This window comes from Anabrus simplex, chromosome 5 (genome assembly GCF_040414725.1).
Source record: "Anabrus simplex isolate iqAnaSimp1 chromosome 5, ASM4041472v1, whole genome shotgun sequence".
Lineage (NCBI taxonomy): Eukaryota > Metazoa > Arthropoda > Insecta > Orthoptera > Tettigoniidae > Anabrus > Anabrus simplex.
In genome coordinates, this window is record NC_090269.1 from 381,608,490 (window position 1) to 381,631,756 (window position 23,267).

The window sequence follows — 23,267 nt, forward strand, 5'->3', positions numbered from 1 at the left end:
GGTCTCCGGGCCACTTCTGTTCCATCTTTCAGTGTGTTAAGTACATAGCAGGGGGCGGGAAGCGCCTCTTTCTTCTCCAGCCGTTCAACACAAGGTAATGGCCGATTAATAACTTCTTTCTTTGCTAGCTCAGCAGTTTAACTTTCGGGGCGGGTTCTAAGCGTTCTACCATGTAACCTTTTCCTAAATGTAACTACTCTTTTATATATTCTCTTTTAAAGCTTCATATTGGGATAGAGAGTGCTAACCCTCTCGAGCTCCCACTCATATTGTTGTGAGGTGAACTTAGTTTTCTCAACCTATTCTTCGATAACGTAAAACAAGAGTTCTCTTCTTAAGTCACCTCTTTAGTATGGGATTAGCCCTTGTGTTAACGGCCTAGTGCCAAGTAGGTCTTAATCAAAGTGTACTAGGAGTGCCAGTTTGCCTCCTCCCAAATTGTCATTTTAGAGGTCATTTAATTAACCTTCTTTTTCATTCAATAGACCTCAGTAGGTTGGGTATTTTACCCCTGTGTATATGTCCTTAGAGGACAGCTTGAAGGTGAAGTTTGGTGTGGCCTGTGATTGGCTTACACTTTGAGAGCAGATTGCGCTTTTGGAATTCAATTTTTGTATGCCTCGAGGAGGCTTTACTGTGTAATTTGGAGCAAGTGCTCCAGGGTTTGATTGGGGTCTTCTGCCCCTTGGTTAAAATTTGTATATCGGAAAGTTGGGCTAGTTGCTCAAGAATTGTGAACTCAGGGCTCGAAGCCCAAATTCTGTAATCTCTGTAATTGTACATTTCAAATTGTGTTTCGGCTACTAAGTACCTGTTCTTTGTTATTACTTAATTTTGAAAAGAAAATATAACCTTGTTAAATTTTATAGTAACTTTGATTCCGTAGTTTGAGACTCATTCACGCCCGCACCTTCTTTCACCTCTACCTACCACCGAAACACGGTAACAAGTGGTAGCAGAGCGTGGTTGAATGGGTCTCAATTTAGCCCCTTTTGACGGCTACACATTGTTTTGATCCGAACTCTAACCATTTTCTCAGTTGCTGGAATTTTTTGACTTTTTCAAAATTGTTTTGTCATCATGCCAGGCCCTCGCGATGTTCCCCATCTTAATTATTTGCGCAAGGAGGAGTTGATATATGAATTGACTATTAGAAATGTACAATCTGGAGGCACGGTTGCAGTAGACACTAACAAGCTTAGAGAGTCCCTAGATTTGCCCATTTCCATCCCCAATTTGGGAGAGAAAGAAATTGATGACTCTCTTTCCACGATCGTCGAGAATATTACTGGGCTAGCTTCTGTTGTTAGTTTTTTTGATGAAAATGATCCGTCTCCTAATCAAATTAAGCGTGTGCAAGGCAGGCTATATCATTTTTCGAATAGGGTTAACGATCTGTTGTCTCTAAAACTGAATGACGTTCAGAGGAAGGAAGCTAGTACGCTCCTGGAAAATATTTCCGAATTATCTAGTAAGGTCACTTTATTGTTGACTGGGGAAGTTCCTCCCAAATCTGATCAACCCACCATTGTGAATGCAGGTAGTGAGGAAGCGCCTCCCAAGGGAGAAGTTAATAGGATAACCGTTGCTGCTCAAACTATCTCTGCCCCATTGGACAACGAGCCTGAACGCCGTGCATCGTTGAGTAACATTCGTTCTGAATTAACTTCTTTGCCATTGAAACCTTTACCTACTATGTCACCCGGGTTTAGCAGCTTGCCTCATCCATTGGCAATGTTGCTCAGAGGGATCTCTAAGTTTTCCGTTAATACCACCAGTGATGTAATTTTTTTTTTTTTTAAGATTTCTAGTTGAATTTCAGGATCATGCCCTTGTGTTTTCTCTTTCTCCATGTCAAATTTTGCAGATTATCTATCCGTATGCTATTGGTATTCTTTCTGATAAAATCGTAAGAGCCATTGCCGAGCAATCATCTATTGAGGATTTCCATGCCCATTTGCTAGCTAACTTCATCCCTGCTAGGGCTAGGTCCTCCCTTATTCAGAAGTACTATTATCGGGTACAGCGCTTGGATGAAAACTTGGCTGATTTCATACAAGACATTAAGTTTTATACCAGGGTGTTTGCTCTTCACTTCCCTGAGGATCAAATTGTACAAGCTATTGTGGAAGGGATTTCACCACCCTACAGGTCATATTTGTGTTTCGCGGCGTGCCCGCAAACTTTTTCTGAACTTGAAGCATTGGCCGTCTCAGCGGAAGGAGTTAGTTACGCCGATTCTTTGCGTGTCGCGAAAGAACCCCCTCCTTCGTTTAGTAATACTCGGCCTCCACCTCGCCGACCAGTCACACCCCGTAAATGTTATGCTTGTGGGTCGCCTGACCATCTGCGCAATAAGTGTCCACTGATCAAGTCTAGTAGGGCAAATAATGGAGCTGGTTCAGCACAAGGCTGTTTTAAATGTGGGGCTTTCTCACATATCGCCAAGAATTGCCCAAACTCGAATAGCACCCCCTCCTGCTCAACTTCTGGTGCAAATTCCACCTATGCCAATAATAAAAAGTGACTAGTGGCTTCGGCTGAGTCGACTAATCCATTTTCCCGAGACTCAGCCCCGGGTAAACAGGTTGTAAATTCAGGGAACGTGCAATTTTCAAATTCATCTTTTGAAGGTCCCAAAGAGTGTCTTAGGATTGCGGCGGATACCCCCGCACCTGTTCCTTTTCTTAAGATTGAGTTAAATAACGAGCCTATAACAGCTCTCTTAGATTCAGGCAGTGTTTGTTCGATTATTTCGGCTGAATGGTATTCTAAATTGAAAACGGTTTGTAAATTTCCTGACTATGTCTTTTCTCCTGTTCCATACGTTTCGGCTAATTCATCTCCATTAGAAATTCTAGGTTCCTTACTGGTCAAAATTCGTGTTTTTAAGTTTACATGGAAAGTTAAATTGTTTGTGGCCAAGCAATTGTCTAGCCCCATTATATTGGGAGCGGACTTTATTTCTCACACTGGTCTTGTGCTCGATCTCCAGTCTAGGTCGTGCACATTCAAATTTGCTTCTAATTGTAAAATACCACTATTAAAGTGTAATTCTGTGTCATGTTCTTCTATTTCGCCTACCCAGGATGAGATGTTGTTAGACCTTAGACATCTACCTGAGGAGCAGGCTAATAGTATTCGCAAACTGTGTCAGTCGTTTCCCGAGGTGTTCTCTGATACTCTTGGTGTTACTGACCTTATTGAATACAAAATTGAGGTCACGGATTCGATTCCTGTCCGTTTTCCACCTTATAGGCTATCTCCACCTAAAATGAAGGCTCTGAAAGAAATTATCGACCAGATGTTGAAGGATGGTATTATTAGGCCCTCTAAGTCGGCGTATTCATCGCCTATTTTTCTAGTCCCGAAACCCCAAGGAGGCTTCAGGCCTGTCATTGATTACAGGGCTCTCAATCGGAAGGTGGTGTTGCAATCTGTGCCCCTTCCTGACCTTCATTCTTGTTTTTCATGGTTTCGTAAGGCCAAGTTCTTTACTATCTTGGACTTGAATCAGGCCTATAATCAAATTCCCCTTGCCGAAGAGTCTAAACATCTTACAGCGTTTGCTACGGACTGGAATTTATACGAATACAACCGCGTGCCTTTCGGGCTCCCCACCGGAGCAGCTGTGCTCACTAGGCTACTAGATAGGGTCTTCTCCGACATCAAATTCGAGTACTTATATCACTACTTAGATGATGTCGTCGTATTTTCAGAGACTTTTGAAGAACATCTAGATCATCTGCGAGAAGTTCTCGATCGCCTTCGTAAGGCGGGGTTAACTGTTAAGTTGTCCAAGGTTGCCTTTGCTAAGCCCTCTATGTCATTCCTAGGGCATATTGTGTCACCCGATGGGGTAGCAGTCGATCATTCTAGAACACTGGCCATCCGTGATTTTAAACCTCCCAAGGACATTAAAGGTATCGCCAGGTTCATTGGTATGGTGAATTTCTTCAGAAAGTTTATTCCTAACTTTGCTAATAGAGCGGCGCCCTTAAACCTTCTTCGTAGGAAAGGCATCAAATTTGAGTGGGGACCTTCTCAACAAGCCGCTTTTGAAGATCTGAAATTAGCTCTCTGTAATGCCCCTGTCCTTGCTATGCCTGATTTCTCAAAGAAATTCATCGTCCAAACGGACGCGTCATCGTCAGCTGTAGCTGCAGTCCTTCTTCAAGAGACTGAACTAGGGAGGCGACCCATCGCCTATGCATCTAGGACTCTATCGGCTCAAGAAGCCAAGTATTCCATCTATGAGCTCGAAGGGTTGGCAGTCTTATTTGCCTTAGAAAAGTTCCGTCTCTATCTGGAACATGTCAAATTCGACCTGGAAACAGATAATCAAGCCCTAAGCTGGGTCTTAGGTAGGCCGCGTCGTACTGGTCGTATAGCCCGTTGGGCCATCCGTATTTCTGCCTTCCAATTTGATGTCAGGCATATTAGAGGTACCGAAAATGTTGTTGCCGATGGACTCAGCCGTATGTTTTCAGACGACGTTGAGAACCATGAACAGGTCGACAGTTCATCACCCCCCGAGTCCATGCTATCTGGTGTTAATGCCATCTTAACAGATGCTCCCATGCTTTTTAGGGACATTGAGAAATACCAACGTGAAGATCCGACGCTGGCTCCGATAATGGAAACCCTTTCTTCTGGGGAACATGTTGTCCCTTATGTTCTGAGGAATGGTGTTTTATGTTGCCCTTCGAGGCATGATAAGATGATGAAAGTTGTCGTTCCAGCTGTTCTTGTGCCTATGATCTTCAAGTATTATCATGAAACCCCATTAGGAGGGCATCTGGGTATCTTTAAAACTCGTGAAAAGATTCGTGAAATGTTCATCTGGAAAGGTATGGACGGTGAAATCCGTGAACTTGTAAAAGCTTGTAAATCTTGTTTGCTCAGTAAACCCACCATGTCCACCAAGGTAGGCCTTTTGTCTTCGCATCAAGCATCGCGCCCCATGGAACGCCTGTATATTGATTATGTAGGACCATTCCCCCAGTCAAAGGGTAATGCCAACAAGTTCATCCTTGTGTGTGTAGATGGTTTTACCAGATTTTCCTGGTTATTTCCGACTAAGCTGGCTACCGCTCAGTCCACCATTACTTGCCTAAATTCTATTTTTGCTTCTTTTGGTCCGTGCCAATATATTGTATCTGATAATGCTAAGGCTTTTACATCTAATTTATTTCGTAAATTCTGTTTTGACTTATCCATCTCTCATGTAACTACTTCGGCGTATTACCCTCAACCATCTCTGGCTGAACGGGTTAATCGTAATCTCAGGTCCGCACTGATTGCCTATCATCATGATGATCATTCCAGGTGGGACACGTCCCTGCATTGGTTAGCTTTTGCTTTGAATTCGGCGGTTCATGAATCTCACAAGTTTACTCCAGCTTCTTTGATGTTCAAGTTTGTTCCCAACTCGCCGCTCTCTAACCTCTGGTCTCTGAGTGACATTCTACCCGAGACAATAGATCCGGATAACATTAAAGATCTTTGGAAGAAGGCTAAAGCCAATCTTAAAGTGTCTCATGAAAAGGTTAGGGAAAGGTATGATCGTGGACGGAGACCCACCCCTTTGAAGGTAGGTGACCAAGTTATGGTCAAGAATTTTGTTCCCGCGGGCAAGCTTGCCCCCAGATTTCATGGGCCTTGTATAATTCTCGATTTTCTCACGCCGGTTACATTGTTAGTAAGCAATCCAGCCACCGAGAGGATATTTAGGGTTCACCTGTCCCAGGTGAAACCGGTGTAAATTTTGTGTCAACTTGCTTCATATAATTTGAAAGGAATATGATGGTTATATTTTTTTTTTGAGTTCAACTTTTAAGGCTTTCTGCCCCTTCTATAATATTTTGGTCTTATATGTAATCCTCTTGTAAAACCTTCCCCGATCCGTTAAACTGCCATTCTGTCCTTGCCTCGGCCATTACCACGCTCCCGTCTCCTGCTTCTATACACACTGTGGCTTAATTTGAGTAAATGCCATGGATATCTGCACGCCGCTGACCCCTCAACCTCCTCACCAAGCCTGTGCCCTCAAAGAAACATGATGGTCCAACACAATTCTGCCGCCGAGTTTTTATGTTGCAGTGCCACCGCAGCCGCGCAGCGCCGTGCAGCAACTGGGGAGGGGGATGGGCCCCCTCCTCTCCAGCGAGGACGACATGTGCACGGCGAGCCGGAGCTCTCCTCCCGGCCAAGGCTGATGTGCGGCGCACAACCTGCTACTTGCCCGCAGCCTGTATATGTTCACCGCGGGCGCGGCGTACTTCAACACCTCTGCTCCCCTCATAGTGCGGGCGAGCGGTATCTCAGGGTACTTGAGGGGTCCGAGCGGCTTCCTTTGGACGCAAGCTGCAACGGCCGGTCTGGCCATCCAACTTAGCCTACACCAACTACATGGACAGCCACTATAAGAGATGACTACACTTGGGAATTCAACAACAAATTTGGTGGACATTGCAAAATTTTTCATCACATTTTAAAAGATTATCTTCAGAAATTTGCCTTCTACAAACATAAAAACCTTACGTTACCAATTACAACAAAAATTTTGGAACTGAATTAAGCATTTCTCAAATACTTCTGCAATTTATTTTAATATCAACATCAAAACTTGGACTTTGTTTTCAAACTGACTTCATGTGAAATCCCTGGAGGAACTTTTGGGGGGGGGAGGTCTGTACCGGGCGGTACACCTCCACTCCGTTAATTTAAAATGTGCGCCTGTTGGAACTCCTCTGCTGGAGGAGGGCTGAACTTTATCTACTCTATTAATTCTCTACCTTCTCAGAAGATGTCACCATGTGGAAAATTTTGAGTTTTAGAACTGTGTCACTTTTGATGTGTTTTTGTTTCGCTTGAAGTAAGAAGTGTGAACTTTCTCTTCTAGAGGACACTACTGAAGATCTACAATAGTGCAACCTAGTGCGGAGTCAAAGAACTATTTTGTTGGAGAAAATTTAATTTCAAGAGTTTGTTCTTTGTTAAATTTCTTTCTGTCATTGTTTAAGTTGGCAATATTTACCCCTTTCTTCCCCTTGTTATGAATGTAACCAATCCCGAATTTCTTTAATTAATTTCTGACCAATCAGGGGTATCTTCCCCCAACTTGAATCTGTTGCGGGGTCCTATCCAATAAAAACGTTGTGGGCGGGTGTTTTCTTTCCCCTAACGCCTAGAACCTTCCACGAGAGGTTATAAACTGCTGATTTTTGGGTCTCCGGGCCACTTCTGTTCCATCTTTCAGTGTGTTAAGTACATAGCAGGGGGCGGGAAGCGCCTCTTTCTTCTCCAGCCGTTCAACACAAGGTAATGGCCGATTAATAACTTCTTTCTTTGCTAGCTCAGCAGTTTAACTTTCGGGGCGGGTTCTAAGCGTTCTACCATGTAACCTTTTCCTAAATGTAACTACTCTTTTATATATTCTCTTTTAAAGCTTCATATTGGGATAGAGAGTGCTAACCCTCTCGAGCTCCCACTCATATTGTTGTGAGGTGAACTTAGTTTTCTCAACCTATTCTTCGATAACGTAAAACAAGAGTTCTCTTCTTAAGTCACCTCTTTAGTATGGGATTAGCCCTTGTGTTAACGGCCTAGTGCCAAGTAGGTCTTAATCAAAGTGTACTAGGAGTGCCAGTTTGCCTCCTCCCAAATTGTCATTTTAGAGGTCATTTAATTAACCTTCTTTTTCATTCAATAGACCTCAGTAGGTTGGGTATTTTACCCCTGTGTATATGTCCTTAGAGGACAGCTTGAAGGTGAAGTTTGGTGTGGCCTGTGATTGGCTTACACTTTGAGAGCAGATTGCGCTTTTGGAATTCAATTTTTGTATGCCTCGAGGAGGCTTTACTGTGTAATTTGGAGCAAGTGCTCCAGGGTTTGATTGGGGTCTTCTGCCCCTTGGTTAAAATTTGTATATCGGAAAGTTGGGCTAGTTGCTCAAGAATTGTGAACTCAGGGCTCGAAGCCCAAATTCTGTAATCTCTGTAATTGTACATTTCAAATTGTGTTTCGGCTACTAAGTACCTGTTCTTTGTTATTACTTAATTTTGAAAAGAAAATATAACCTTGTTAAATTTTATAGTAACTTTGATTCCGTAGTTTGAGACTCATTCACGCCCGCACCTTCTTTCACCTCTACCTACCACCGAAACACGGTAACAATAATAATAATAATAATAATAATAATAATAATAATAATAATAATAATAATAATAATAATAATAATAATAATTTTTTTTTTGCTAGGGGCTTTACGTCGCACCGACACAGATAGGTCTTATGGCGACGATGGGATGGGAAAGGCCTAGGAGTTGGAAGGAAGCGGCCGTGGCCTTAATTCAGGTACAGCCCCAGCATTTGCCTGGTGTGAAAATGGGAAACCACGGAAAATCATCTTCAGGGCTGCCGATAGTGGGATTCGAACCTACTATCTCCCGGATGCAAGCTCACAGCCGCGCGCCTCTACGCGCACGGCCAACTCGCCCGGTAATAATAATAATAATAATAATAATAATAATAATAATAATAATAATAATAATAATAATAATAATACCAGGCGAGTTGGCTGTACGGTTGTTATTGTTATCGCTATTGTTATTGTTATTGTTTCAGTTGCTGATGATCAAATTCAAGTTGTATGAGAGCTTTGATAAAACGCTTCATGAAAGAGGAAATGTTCTATTCCGTAAAATTGATTTTGCGAAACGAATCAATTAGCGAAGCTGACATGACAATGCTGCTGGCGCTACGACATGAGAAGACTGTGAGGCTCGTTCGTAAACATCAACAAACACTTCTAAAATGGCAGGGTCCGGGTTGACTAAGGAAGATGTTAATGTTTGTGTGACGTTGAAATGCCTACGTATCACAACAAAAATGCGAGAAGGGAGGCGGAAAACTCGGTCGCCGAATTTGGGTCACAAGCTCGGCCGAACATAAGCCAGGCTGACGTGAAGGCGAAGATAAATGGGCTTCGAACTCAATTCTTGGCAGCACATACACATCTTGGTTCAGAATTTAGTTCATGGATGATCATCCTGATGTTTCCACAAATTTTACAAAATAATTTTACCGTGAACAACACAACTTTTTGTCACTTTTTATAAAATAAGTTGTACAACAAATTTTATGAAACATTTTATCGGAAGCAACGGGCATTGTTATTCACATATATTTTTTTTTACTATTGGCTCAACCTCGCACCGACACAGATAGGTCTTATGGCGACGATGGAATAGGAAAAGTCTAGGAGTGGGAAGGAAGCGGGCGTGGCCTTAATTAAGGTATTAAGCCTGATGAGAAAATGGGAAACCACTGAAAACCATCTTTATGGCTGCCGGCAGTGGCGCTCGAACCCACTATCTCCCGCATGCAAGCTCACAGCTGCGCGCCCCTAACCGCACGGCCAACTCGCTCGGTAACATGCTTCAGGATGTCACAGGAGTTAAGTAACGTGTAGAGAGACAGCGACACGGAAATGTCACATTTGAAGGGGCCATAAATGCTGTTCATCTCTACAAGGGTTGAACTCGCAGTCTTCAGAAGTAAGCTACAGGTATATTTGGACTTTCCTGTACACGGATGGGTCTAACAATGAAGCTGACTATTGTAGGTCGTGAGTTTGTGATAGACTAGTTTGTTCTGTGGTTAGAAAGTTGGATCGCTGCCCAGCGGGAAGTCCTGCTGTTATTAGTACGTTAACAAGTTGTTCGACTGAGCGGAGCAGTGGGGTACGAGGAAAGAGGAAACCTTTGTTTATTACTAGCGCAGGGCCGGGGGTGTTTGATTGGCACCAGAAATTGCGGTCACAGAAAGCAGGAGGTCAACAGATTAATTAATTAATTAATTTGAAGTATGTAATATGTATTGATGTTGTTTTATATGAGCCTTCTCAGGTAATTTGAATCATTATTTTGTGTTACATGTTACGGTCAGCGTATGAGTAGAAATTGAAAAAAGAATTGTAATGGAGACAAAATCCATTACAGTATTTAAGCACAGTCAATCGCATACACCAAACTAGAAATACTAGCACAAGACTACTACCCTGGGTACATAGGCCAGACGATATCATCATCATCATCATCATTATCATCATCATTATTATCACCTTCATAATCATTATCATCATAAGAATGACAAAATGCATTCTTGCTCACCATGAATGGAGAGGGGCCTAAAATGTGCCCTCTACATTAGCAATCTAACCACTAACTGACTGGAGAGACGCATCCAGTGGGAATATCGTATGTGATCGAAACGCAACAATATCTAAAATAAATGGAAGATGAGAAGGGCGAAGACAATATCTTTAAGTAAAAAGCAATTCTTTGCCAGAAAAAATCCATCATGTAGCATACAGTTTGGTCAATAACCACACATCTAGTTTAGACTATTTAAGTCTTTTCAAAATTAGGTAACAATATATGCGGAATTTCAGTACTGAACTCTCGATTATTGGAAATACAGTTAATAGTTACAGTGTAGTCCGCCTCTGTGGTGTAGTGGTTAGTGTGATTAGATGCCACCCCCGGAGGACCAGGTTCGATCCCGGCTCTGCCACGAAATTTGAAAAGTGGTACGAGGGCTGAAATGGGGTTCACTCAGCCTCGGGAGGTCAACTGAGTAGAGGTGGGTTCGATTACCACCTCAGCCATCCTGTAAGTGGTTTTCCGTGGTTTCCCACTTCTCCAGGCAAATGCCGGGATGGTACCTAATTTAAGGCCACGGCCACTTCCTTCCCTCTTCCTTGTCCATCCCTTCCAATCTTCCCACCTCCCCCCACAAGGCCCCTTTTCAGCATAGCAGGTGAGGGCGCCTGGGCGAGGTACTGGTCATCCTCCCCAGTTGTATCCCACGACCCAGAGGCTGAAGCTGCAGGACATTGCCCTTGAGGCGGTAGAGGTGGGATCCCTCGCTGAGTCCCAGGGAAAAACCGACCCTGGAGGGTAAAGAGATTAAGAAAGAAGGAAAGAAAGTGCTTAGTAGTACTTAAAAATGAAAGTTATGCATGAATGGTTTAAAGTTATCATAATGAAGCAGTCGTTGTTACATGGAACAAACAAGAGTAACACTAGCAAAATCCAGTTAAAATTGGGTCGTTCCAATCGGTGTCTGCCTGTCTGTCTCCATCGCCCCCACTTCCCTTCCACTGCACTGGAGCTCAAAGCCAAATACAACAGCGCTGTGGGCTTTTCCATCCAGCGCGTGGAGACTACTGTCAGATTAATTACGAAATCACATTGTGGACTGAGAATGTGTGAATTACATACCACGAAATGGATGTTCAGACTCATGTACTATCTACTCACGACCATTAAGCTTACATAAGATAGGGTAATTATAGATTTAAAGACTTCGAAATAATCAAATTTGGGGGAGTCTGCTAGATATAAAAGCTTTCAAGCGTAGTCTTTGTTTGTTTTTCTCTTCCTACTGTGTGTCTTCAGTCTGTAATATACAGATGCTATTCCTAGTTTTTGGAAGTGGTGATATTAATGCTGCTTGGTAAACGGAGTCATTGCAGACTTATTCCGTTCTTACACTGCGAATGGGATAGTCGTGCCAGGAAACAGCACTATATTAAAGTCCGACTCGTTGGCTGAATGGTCAGCGTACTGGCCTTCGGTTCAGAGGGTCCCGTGTTCGATTCCAGGCCGAGTCGGGGATTTTAACCTTAATTGGTTAATTCCAATGGCACGGGGGCTGGGTGTATGTGTTGTCTTCATCATCATTTCATCCTCATCACGACGCGCAGGTCGCCTACGGGAGTCATATAGAAAGACCTGCACCTGGCGAGCCGAACCCGTCCTGGGATATCCCGGCACTAAAAGCCATACGACATTTCATTTTTACTATATTAAAAAAACGAATCGCCAATGAGAAAAAAATCACAGGATGGAGTCAAAAAAGTTGAGAACGGCAGTCTTGAAGATCTAAAACAGTCTTCCTTCCACCACTTCATATGAAATAACGTCCGATGAGAGAATTCGTCAAAGAATTACCAAAGGATGCAGTTTTGAATAGCTTTGTGAGTAGTTTCCGGATTTACCTTAGGCAAAGCTAAAATACATTTCTTGGTCTTGACGTCAGAAGACTTATGAAGGCTGACAATTATGAACCTGTTGTAACCAGTTTTCTTGAAGTACCCAAACTACATGTGCATTACAGCAGAAGTTTCGGAAAACTTCCTGAAGTTAAGTTGTAACATGAGCATAAAAGTAATTTTCCCCACTCACACCTTGACTACTTTCCTGAAAATCTCGGTGCTGTCAGAAAGGAACAGGGTGAAAGATTTCACCTAGACATTAAGGAAATTGAAAGAAGGGGTCAGGAATGATGGAACGTTAACATGATAGCGGATTACTGTTCGATGTTGAAAAGTGTCAATCCTCACGATTTCACAAGAGGAAGACTAGTGGGAAACGAAAACGCTACTATAAGGACATTTATCATCATCATCATCTGTTTACCCTCCACGTTCGGTTTTTCCCTCGGACTCAGCAAGGGATCCCACCTCTACCGCCTCAAGGGCAGTGTCCCGGAGCTTCAGACCCTTGGTCGGGGGATACAACTGGGGAGAATAACCAGTACCTCGCCCAGGCGGCCTCACCTGCTATTCTGAACAGGGGCCTTGTGGAGGGATGGGAAGATTGGAAGGGATAGGCAAGGAAGAGGGAAGGAAGCGGCCGTGGCCTTAAGTTAGGTACCATCCCGGCATTCGCCTGGAGGAGAAGTGGGAAACCACGGAAAACCACTTCCAGGATGGCTGAGGTGGGAATCGAACCCACCTCTACTCAGTTGACCTCCCGAGGCTGAGTGGACCCCGTTCCAGCCCTCGTACCACTTTTCAAATTTCGTGGCAGAGCCGGGAATCGAACCCGGGCCTCCGGGGGTGGCAGCTAATCACGCTAACCACTACACCACAGAGGCGGACATAAGGACATTTAACCCTGTATTAATACCGGGTGTCCGCCTCTGTGGTGTAGTGGTTAGTGTGATTAGCTGCCACCCCCAGAGGCCCGGGTTCGATTCCCGGCTCTGCCACAAAATTTGAAAAGTGGTATGAGGGCTGTAACGGGGTCCACTTAGTCTCGGGAGGTCAACTGAGTAAAGGTGGGTTCGATTCCCAGGTCAGCCATCCTGTAAGTGGTTTTCCGTGGTTTCCCACATCTCCTCCAGGCGAATGCCGGGATGGTACCTAACTTACGGCCACGGCCGATTCCTTCCCTCTTCCTTGTCTATCCCTTCCAATCTTCCCATCCCCATCAAGGCCCCTGTCCAGCATAGCAGATGAGGCCGCCTGGGCGAGGTACTGGTCATCCTCCCCAGTTGTATCCCCCGACCTAGAGTTCGAATCTCCAGGACACTGCCCTTGAGGCGGTAGAGGTGGGATCCCTCGCTGAGTCCGAGGGAAAAGCCAACCTTGGAGGGTAAGCAGATTAAGAAAGAAGAAGTAATACCAGGTGATTCAGCCGCGCCTGACGTTTTATGCTGTTAGGCATCCCACCGAGCGTCACTGGTGTCGTTATGGTCCATTCTCCTTTGCCGGGCACCAAGCAACAATAGCTTTATAATCACTCACTGCACCATTACCTTTGCAAAAACATATTATACCAGGGCTGGCCACAACGACGCTCGCGAGCCGCATGCGGCTCTTGAGTCAGTCTTATGCGGCTCTTGACACCAACCTTAGAGTTAAATTAAATGATATATTTAACTCTCTTGGAGCCAGGCGGTACTGCGAGCGCCCGCCCTTTAAATTGCCAGAGCCGATGAGATCGGCCTTTAAATATCCGTGCGGAAGTTGCCAGAGCCGATTACATCGGCCGGCTGAAAATTCTGTGATATACATACTTTTTTGGCAGTCTATAGTGACGTGCATACTTTTGTGACAACCTGTAGTAAATGGGCTACAAGATATTGTGTGCCTGACCTTGCTTTGGAATTTCTAAGAGGGTGTTCTAGCTTTCACAAGAGTTGTTTCCTGTGTTTAGAAATACCGCTAACCGGTCAGTACAAGATTGCACTCGACGTTAGCCCCTGACGGGACGTACTCGGGCTCCACCTGAATACCACGGCCGAACCCTTACGGAGCAGGCCGAAGATATCCGAACAGCGCACAGGCTTTGAATTGACAATGCAAAAGAACGAACTGTAGGAGATCTGCAGAACGAACGAACGAACGAAACTGAACTGAACTGAACTATAGTAGTGTAGTGTTTATTAGGTACACTACGAATTCATACGAAGAGAACCGGGCAGTGACGATTTCGTGTTGACAGCGGGAAAGTGTGTTTGTTGACAGCGGGAAAGTGTGTTTTTTGTACGAGTGGTTTGAGTGTATATTTTCGAATATCTACTTGTGCATAGTGTTCGCTACTGTACCTGTGTGATTAGTGTATTTCGTTTGGTGTGCCCAGCTATAGTGTGTATTTAGTTACGTGCCGCGTGTGTAGTTTTTATTCAGTTAGGTAGGCCTACTTACATAGCGTTATAATGAGCAACGTTAAGCAATACTCGTGTTCTGAATGTGGTAAAAGCTATGAGTATAATAAAAATCTTAGGAAACATGTTTCTAAAGCCCATCCAGAGAAACTAGATGAAATTGCGCCTTGTTTAAAGGGCGAGACATCTCTTCCGCACCAGTGTAAATTTTGTGATAAACAATTCACACACAGTTATAATTTAAAACGCCACGAGCGTCAGTGCCACACAAACTTAATTGGAGGACCTGAGACAGAGGATAAACAATTTCCTTCTTTCTCAAGCTTCCTAGATTGGAAACAGCACATTGAAAGCCAAACATGTTCACAGTATGTAAAGAAAAGGGGTTCTTACACTGCAACAGATAACACAAAGAGACATTACTATGTGTGTCATCGATCAGGCTTTTTTGTGTCTGAAAGTAAAGGCATCAGGCACCTGAAGCTTCAGGGAAGCAACAAAGTTGATGAGATCTGTCCAGCAAGTATTCGACTAATTGAACATGAAAATGGAATGTGTGAAGTAAAATATGTTCCCACTCACAAAGGTCATCAAAATGATCTAAGCCATCTTGCCCTCACAGATGTAGAGAGGAAAACATTAGCAACAGATATTGCCAACCAGATTCCCTTTCAAGCTATTCTGGACAAAATTCGTGAATCTGTAACAGACCCAAAGCTTGAAAGAATTCATTTAATCACAAAACAGGATTTGTATAATATTGAGCGTAGTTTTAACTTGAGCTCTAAATCTGTCAGACATCAGGAGGATGGTACAAGTGTTGAGGCCTGGGTCAATGAAGTAAATTCAGGTGACAGTCCCTGTGTATTATTCTATAAACCTCAGGGGACCACCAGTGAAAAGCATCCAAACCTCAGAAGTGATGACTTTGTTTTAATTATTATGAACAGTGCTCAGAGTGAAATATTAAAGAAATATGGTAGTGACTGTATATGCACTGATGGAACACATGGGCTTAATAGCTACGGGTTTGAGTTAATAACGCTTTTAGTTCTGGATGACTTGAGACAGGGCTTTCCTTGTGCATTTCTGATTTCCAATAGAAGTGACCAGGAAATATTGTCTCTATTTTTCACCTACATTAAGAATGAGGTTGGTTGTGTATCCCCAAAGGTCTTCATGTCCGATTTGGCAGAAGCCTTCTACAATGCTTGGAATGCAGTCATGGGACCTGCAACCATGAGATTATTCTGCTCATGGCATGTTGACAGAGCATGGAGGAAGAATATTCAGACCAAAGTAAATGGGAGGGAAAAACAAGGAAATGTTTATAAAATTCTGCGAACAATAATGCAAGAGACAGATTCAGTTGCTTTTGAAAGAATGCTTCCTGCCGTAATGAGTAATTTAACAGATGATCCTGACACCCACGAGTTTGCTGTATACTTCCAAAATAACTACACAAGAAATGTAAGATCCTGGGCGTATTGTTACCGCCTTAATAGTGGACTTAATACAAATATGCACATTGAGAGGATGCATGGTGCAATTAAGTACATATACTTGCATGGGAAAAGCGTGAAGAGATTAGATAAGGCGATATATGCATTAATGTGCTTTGTGAGAGACAAGCTCTTTGATAGGTTAATTGTGCTGAATAAGGGAAAACTGACAAGTAAGATGAAGGACATAAGACGGAGACATAAATGTAGCCTTGAGGTCAACAAAGACTTGATAATGAAAGAAGATACTCATTGGACAGTACCATCATCTTCAGATATTATGCAGGTGTATGTTGTTCAAGAAAATGATATTTCCTGCAACTGCAGTTTAGTATGCGATGACTGCAACACATGCATTCACCAGTATGCATGTACGTGTATAGACTCCAGTGTGAAATGGAATATGTGTAAACACATTCATTCCATTTGCCAACTGAAACAGACCCAGGCAAATCAACAAGCAAGAGAAGATGACAGCACTGAACATCCAGTTCTGAATGTTGAAAGAGAAATTGTTGTTGACGAGGAAGCAGAAATACTGGCTCAAGTAAGCAGGAAAAGACCACCTGAAGAATATCTGCAAAATGAGAAAGATAAATCAAAGCAGAGGCTCATGGCTGTAGTGGATGGAATTTCAACCCCTCATGAAATGGAGGTCTTGAAACGGCACACAGTATCTTTGGAAGCAACAATTAATGCAGTACGCACTCAGGAGAGGCATGCACCCTTCCCCCAAGAGACTGATTCTCAGAAGAGAAATATTGTGCCACAGAGGAGATTGTTTTCAACAAAAAAGAAGAGATCACCACCACAACAAACGCTGACTAAACCCGAAGATACAGAAGTTGAAAGCATTACCATTTCACTCCTTCAACAAAATTAGGTTTGGGAGTGAATGGGCTGGTCATGTACATACAACCATTAATAGTGATAAAGAGTGTGTTTATTTTGTGACAAGAGAAGCTTCTAAATAGAGTTTCATAATAATTTTTACATATACTCTTATTTGGTGCTTTCACTTTTATGTGTATTTCCTTTGTTTGATTTACATGTTAACAATAAAGTAAAGTGAAGCAAGCTATCAGGATTATATCTCATAGGACTATCCTGCTGTAAAAAAAGGTAAGCATCGAATACAATTTTTTTTTCAGAAATCTAAAATAATAATAGGAGGTGGAAGGCTGTGTTAATTGCATGCTATAGACCTATATTTGTGTATAATATAAGGGGGTGTACTTAATTCAGAGAGGCTAACAGACTGAATGCTGAAAGGCATAACTGTCTATGATGGTGTAATGTATGTTATTTTAATGAACATCAGTTTTTATTATATTGGTAAGGCGAGTAGTTATATGCTTGTTTACCCAGTTTGCAACTGAGTAATTATGATATGAAATGAAATGTGAATAGTATAACTAATAACACGGCTTTCTTAATTTACAGGTCAAGGCAGTAAAGTGTTTGGAAGATGTTGTACTGGCGGATACTTTTAAAAATTTGAGAGAAAGACAAATAAAATTATGTGTTGTCCTGTTGCCATAGCTGTTCAGATCTATTAGGTAAGGTATATTTGTACTGTATTTGTGTAAATGGAAGTATGAATCCCGAATACCTGTTACTGTTACAAAAACTCTAATTTTGTACCAATGCATAATTTTTTTTCATTTTAGGTTGAAACTTTCCCTAAGATTTTAGAGGTCTTAGGCATCCTGCAGGAGATGTAATGCTTCAGAAAAGTTACCATTCCATTCTGCTGTTGAGTACAGAAAGTCAAACTCTTCTGGTTTTGAAGAAAGGTGAAATAACCCAATTTTGAACATTTCAATTATTAGTAATCCCACCAAAAATGTTTGGCAAATGTGTCCCACACTGGAAAGGTAATTATGAACCCGATGGTCAATTTTCAAGTTTCCTAGCAGTGGCATCAGTTCAAAATTTGTATGGCTAAGAATGTATCCCAAGGGAAAAGAGCTGGAGTTTGTGGAAGGAATTTTGAATCCTCACTTGTGTTGAATGTGGAACTTATAAAGACAGTGATGGCTTGCAGTAGACTTATCCTCAAAATGGAGCTGTATTGCTTCCTGGTGCAGTCCCAACTTTGTTTCCAAACAGTTTGCAGTATTTGTAAATATCTATTCTGCTTACCAGCCAAGATTCTGAGCTCATTGAGAAAATTTATTTCTGGAATAAGAAATGGAAGAACGCCACTGACAGCAAGAAGACATAATTGGGAACTTTGAATTGCTTTCACTAAAGTTTGAATTGAGACTATTTAGTGAGCCAGAAATATGGTACTTTGGCAAATGTGGTTGTGTGTTATCAGTTGGACAGTGGTAAGTTTCCTACTGTTGAAGTATGTATTACTGTGAATATCGATTTAACTGTGGAATTGTACAGTGATGGCTGTATTATGCTTGTTGAAGATCTCTCTGATATTATGGGTAGCATTGGATAAGGCAAGTGGTCACAATTTGAAAATCTGGTATTGAAATATGAAAACAGGCAATGTCAGGCCCCTTGCAAATATTCAAGGATTTCATTAACAATAGTGATATATAATGGAAGATATACATGACCAAGGGGCTATGATCAGAAAATGTGATGTCGTCATTGACAAATTTCATCGTTTGCTTCTGTCAGAAAATGATAAGAGTATTCAGTTCACATAATGATGTGTACATTTTTTTAATTTATGCAGTCAGCTTGTTACTATCGTACATTAAGAGCAAATTCATTTCTGACACTACCACACCCCAGAACATGTGAGCAATGATTTTCTTGAATGTTATTTGTTTAGAATCCCAATCAAAACTTCGGTTTGCTAAAGTCTGCCATTACTAAACTAAATACAAGTGGAAAACATGTGGCTTCTCTTGTCACAAATAAACACACTCATTCTCACATTGCAGCTGTGATGCATAGTATACAGGCTATTTATTCCCAACACTAATGTTGCTGAAGGAATAAAATTGTAATGGCTAAATGGGCTTAGTCAGTGTTTGTTGTGGGGGGTGATTGTTCTTTTTTTGTTGAAAACAATGTCTTCTGTGGTACAATATTCCTCTTCTTAGAAGCATTCTCTTTGGGTTGTATTGTTTCCAAAGATGCTATGTGCAGTTCCAAGACCTCCATTTTTTGTGGTGTTTAAATTCCATCCACTAATATATATATATATATATATATATATTTTTTTTTTTTTCAGATATTCCTCAGGTGGTCTTTTCTTCCTTACTTGGGCCAGTTTTTCTGCTTTTTCATCACCAAGTTCTTTTTCAACATTTACAACTGGGTGTTCAGTGCTGTCATCTTCTCTTGCTTGTTGATTTGCCTGGGTCTGTTTCAGTTGGCAGATGGAATGAATGTGTTTACACATATTCCATTTCACACTGGAGTCTATACACGTACATGCATACTGGTGAATGCATGTGTTGCAGTCATCGCATACTAAACTGCAGTTGCAGGAAATATCATTTTCTTGAACAACATACACCTGCATAATATCTGAAGATGATGGTACTGTCCAATGAGTATCTTCTTTCATTATCAAGTCTTTGTTGACCTCAAGGCTACATTTATGTCTCCGTCTTATGTCCTTCATCTTACTTGTCAGTTTTCCCTTATTCAGCACAATTAACCTATCAAAGAGCTTGTCTCTCACAAAGCACATTAATGCATATATCGCCTTATCTAATCTCTTCACGCTTTTCCCATGCAAGTATATGTACTTAATTGCACCATGCATCCTCTCAATGTGCATATTTGTATTAAGTCCACTATTAAGGCGGTAACAATACGCCCAGGATCTTACATTTCTTGTGTAGTTATTTTGGAAGTATACAGCAAACTCGTGGGTGTCAGGATCATCTGTTAAATTACTCATTACGGCAGGAAGCATTCTTTCAAAAGCAACTGAATCTGTCTCTTGCATTATTGTTCGCAGAATTTTATAAACATTTCCTTGTTTTTCCCTCCCATTTACTTTGGTCTGAATATTCTTCCTCCATGCTCTGTCAACATGCCATGAGCAGAATAATCTCATGGTTGCAGGTCCCATGACTGCATTCCAAGCATTGTAGAAGGCTTCTGCCAAATCGGACATGAAGACCTTTGGGGATACACAACCAACCTCATTCTTAATGTAGGTGAAAAATAGAGACAATATTTCCTGGTCACTTCTATTGGAAATCAGAAATGCACAAGGAAAGCCCTGTCTCAAGTCATCCAGAACTAAAAGCGTTATTAACTCAAACCCGTAGCTATTAAGCCCATGTGTTCCATCAGTGCATATACAGTCACTACCATATTTCTTTAATATTTCACTCTGAGCACTGTTCATAATAATTAAAACAAAGTCATCACTTCTGAGGTTTGGATGCTTTTCACTGGTGGTCCCCTGAGGTTTATAGAATAATACACAGGGACTGTCACCTGAATTTACTTCATTGACCCAGGCCTCAACACTTGTACCATCCTCCTGATGTCTGACAGATTTAGAGCTCAAGTTAAAACTACGCTCAATATTATACAAATCCTGTTTTGTGATTAAATGAATTCTTTCAAGCTTTGGGTCTGTTACAGATTCACGAATTTTGTCCAGAATAGCTTGAAAGGGAATCTGGTTGGCAATATCTGTTGCTAATGTTTTCCTCTCTACATCTGTGAGGGCAAGATGGCTTAGATCATTTTGATGACCTTTGTGAGTGGGAACATATTTTACTTCACACATTCCATTTTCATGTTCAATTAGTCGAATACTTGCTGGACAGATCTCATCAACTTTGTTGCTTCCCTGAAGCTTCAGGTGCCTGATGCCTTTACTTTCAGACACAAAAAAGCCTGATCGATGACACACATAGTAATGTCTCTTTGTGTTATCTGTTGCAGTGTAAGAACCCCTTTTCTTTACATACTGTGAACATGTTTGTCTTTCAATGTGCTGTTTCCAATCTAGGAAGCTTGAGAAAGAAGGAAATTGTTTATCCTCTGTCTCAGGTCCTCCATTTGAGTTTGTGTGGCACTGACGCTCGTGGCGTTTTAAATTATAACTGTGTGTGAATTGTTTATCACAAAATTTACACTGGTGCGGAAAAGATGTCTTGTCCTTTAAACAAGGTGCAATTTCATCTAGTTTCTCTGGATGGGCTTTAGAAACATGTTTCCTAAGATTTTTATTATACTCATCGCTTTTACCACATTCAGAACACGAGTATTGCTTAACGTTGCTCATTATAACGCTATGTAAGTAGGCCTACTTACAGTGAAGAAAAACTAAATAAACATGCGGCACGTAACTAAATACACACTATAGCTGGGCTCACGAAATGAAATACACAAAATTCATTAGTTTGATGATGATGATGTTTGTTGTTTAAAGGGCCCTAACAGCTACGGCACAGCCCAAAATTCACTAGTACAGTAGGCATGAAATGAGAGAAAATAACCACTGTCCACAAATTCAGATTAACTAAATATAAATACCAACCACATGAAGAAACTATATATTTGCTGATAAGAAGCATAAGTGCTGTGGTTTTGGCAGGAAACAATGATAAAAGCAATATATGATAGACAGCAGTGGGTAGAACAGAATGGCTTGGAATTGACAATGGACGAAAAGAAGAGACTGTGTTGTCACATTTCCCATTAATTATGGTGAGAGATGACATCATAAAGGCAGCAAGTGAAGATTATGGAAGGGAAATAATGTTTGCGGATGAAGTTGTGATCTGAGGAGAAGGTGAAATGAAATGGCGTATGGCTTTTAGTGCCGGGAGTGTCCGAGGACATGTTCGGCTCGCCTAGTGCAGGTCTTTTGATTTGACTCCCGTAGGCGACCTGCGCGTCGTGATGAGGATGAAATGATGATGAAGACTACACACACACCCAGCCCCCGTGGCAGAGAAATTAACCAATCAAGGTTAAAATTACCGACCCTGCCGGGAATCGAACCCGGGACCCCTGTGACCAAAGGCCAGCACGCTAACCATTTAGCCATGGAGTCGGACTGAGGAGAAGGTGAGGAGGAGGTACAGAAACAGCTTAATGTACTAAATAGAAAAATTGAACAAGTCAGATTTGAGGATCAACGTACACAGTGATGGTGTTTTTTGTTTTAAGAAGTACATATCAATGTAGAGATTAGCAAGACAATAGTTTTGAGTAGTGGAAGTAAAGAATGAAAAGGAGCTGTCAAAATTGGGGACAGAAATAATGTGTGTTGTGATAGTAGCCAGTTCATTATTTACTAGTGCAATGTAAGTTGAGGACTGTGAGGTGGTAACTAGGTTGAACTGGTAATTCATTATTTGAAAGTGGTGTAACTGAAGAACTGCTGTCATATTATGTTATTTTGCATTACCAGTACTTGTAATTGCTGTAACTGATAAGCTGTTGCGATAGTAGGTTTATTTACTGGTGTAATGTAATTCATGGACTGTTGAGGTAATAGTATGTTATTGTTTATTACTTACTAGAAAAAATGTACAATAGTACTTTTGAGGTTATTGTCCATTATTTAGTACGGGTTCTTTCACTCAAAGTAGGGCCGGCCAGTTGGTCGGCGCAGCACACTGGGTAGATGGGCGAGCTGAAGCCAGAAATGTGTAGATGCAGGTGGAGGGCATTTTTAACATCTTCTGTGATAAGGTGAAAAATGATTTTACTTTGATTCTGCATTATAATGTGTGCTGTTATTTACATGCGATTCATCAGGCGCTCTTCCATCCCCAAGCTTAGCGAGTTGCCATGTGCTCGTCTGAACTTCAGCTCGCCCATCCACCCACTGCACTGCGCCGACCGGCCCCACTTTGAGTGTAAGGCCCTGTAGTACAATGTAACTGATGAGATTATTGTCCATTGAGGTGATACTAGGTTATACCAGCAGTTCATTATTTGAAAGTGCTTTAACAGAAGGACTGTTGTGATAGTTAGTTATTGTTCATTACTTGAAAATGCTTAGCTGTTGTGATACTAAGTTATTGTTCCTTGGTAGATGCACCAGTAATTGACACTTCAATATATATATATTTTTTTTTTCAATAATCCAGGGAGAAGATTTTTCTAAGCAAGTCACACATTATTTTTATGTACCATCAGATAGATCTCTTTGTGCCCAACTAGATGCATAAAAAGAAAATATTCTTGTTATCAATAATTATTCCTTAAAATTAATTTTTAAAATGTGTGTTTTCGTACCTATGGCTGAAACTTCATTTTTCATCATCTCCTAAGGCTGATACTTTTTTGCATCTATTGCTGACACAGCATATATTGTATGATATAAAACTAACCCCATGGCACTAC

At 41.6% G+C, this 23,267-nt stretch overlaps 2 protein-coding genes across 2 annotated transcripts in view; one reads left to right on the plus strand and one right to left on the minus strand.

Annotated features, from left to right (window-relative positions):
• LOC136863697 (uncharacterized) overlaps positions 1–16,848 on the plus strand; it is a 29,641-nt gene extending 12,793 nt beyond the window's left edge. The window contains exons 2-3 of the mRNA XM_068227845.1: positions 14,899–16,138; positions 16,241–16,848. Of these exons, the coding sequence (XP_068083946.1) occupies positions 14,899–16,138; positions 16,241–16,848 (1,848 nt within the window). The remainder of the gene's footprint in view (positions 1–14,898; positions 16,139–16,240) is intronic.
• An 817-nt stretch (positions 16,849–17,665) lies between these two features.
• Positions 17,666–20,808, minus strand: LOC137501009 (uncharacterized; the record flags this gene model as incomplete). Its single annotated transcript, XM_068227846.1, has 2 exons — positions 17,666–17,674; positions 19,198–20,808. Coding segments are annotated over 2 exons (1,620 nt in total), but the record flags the coding sequence as incomplete, so codon positions are not given.
• Between the last annotated feature and the right edge of the window lie 2,459 nt (positions 20,809–23,267).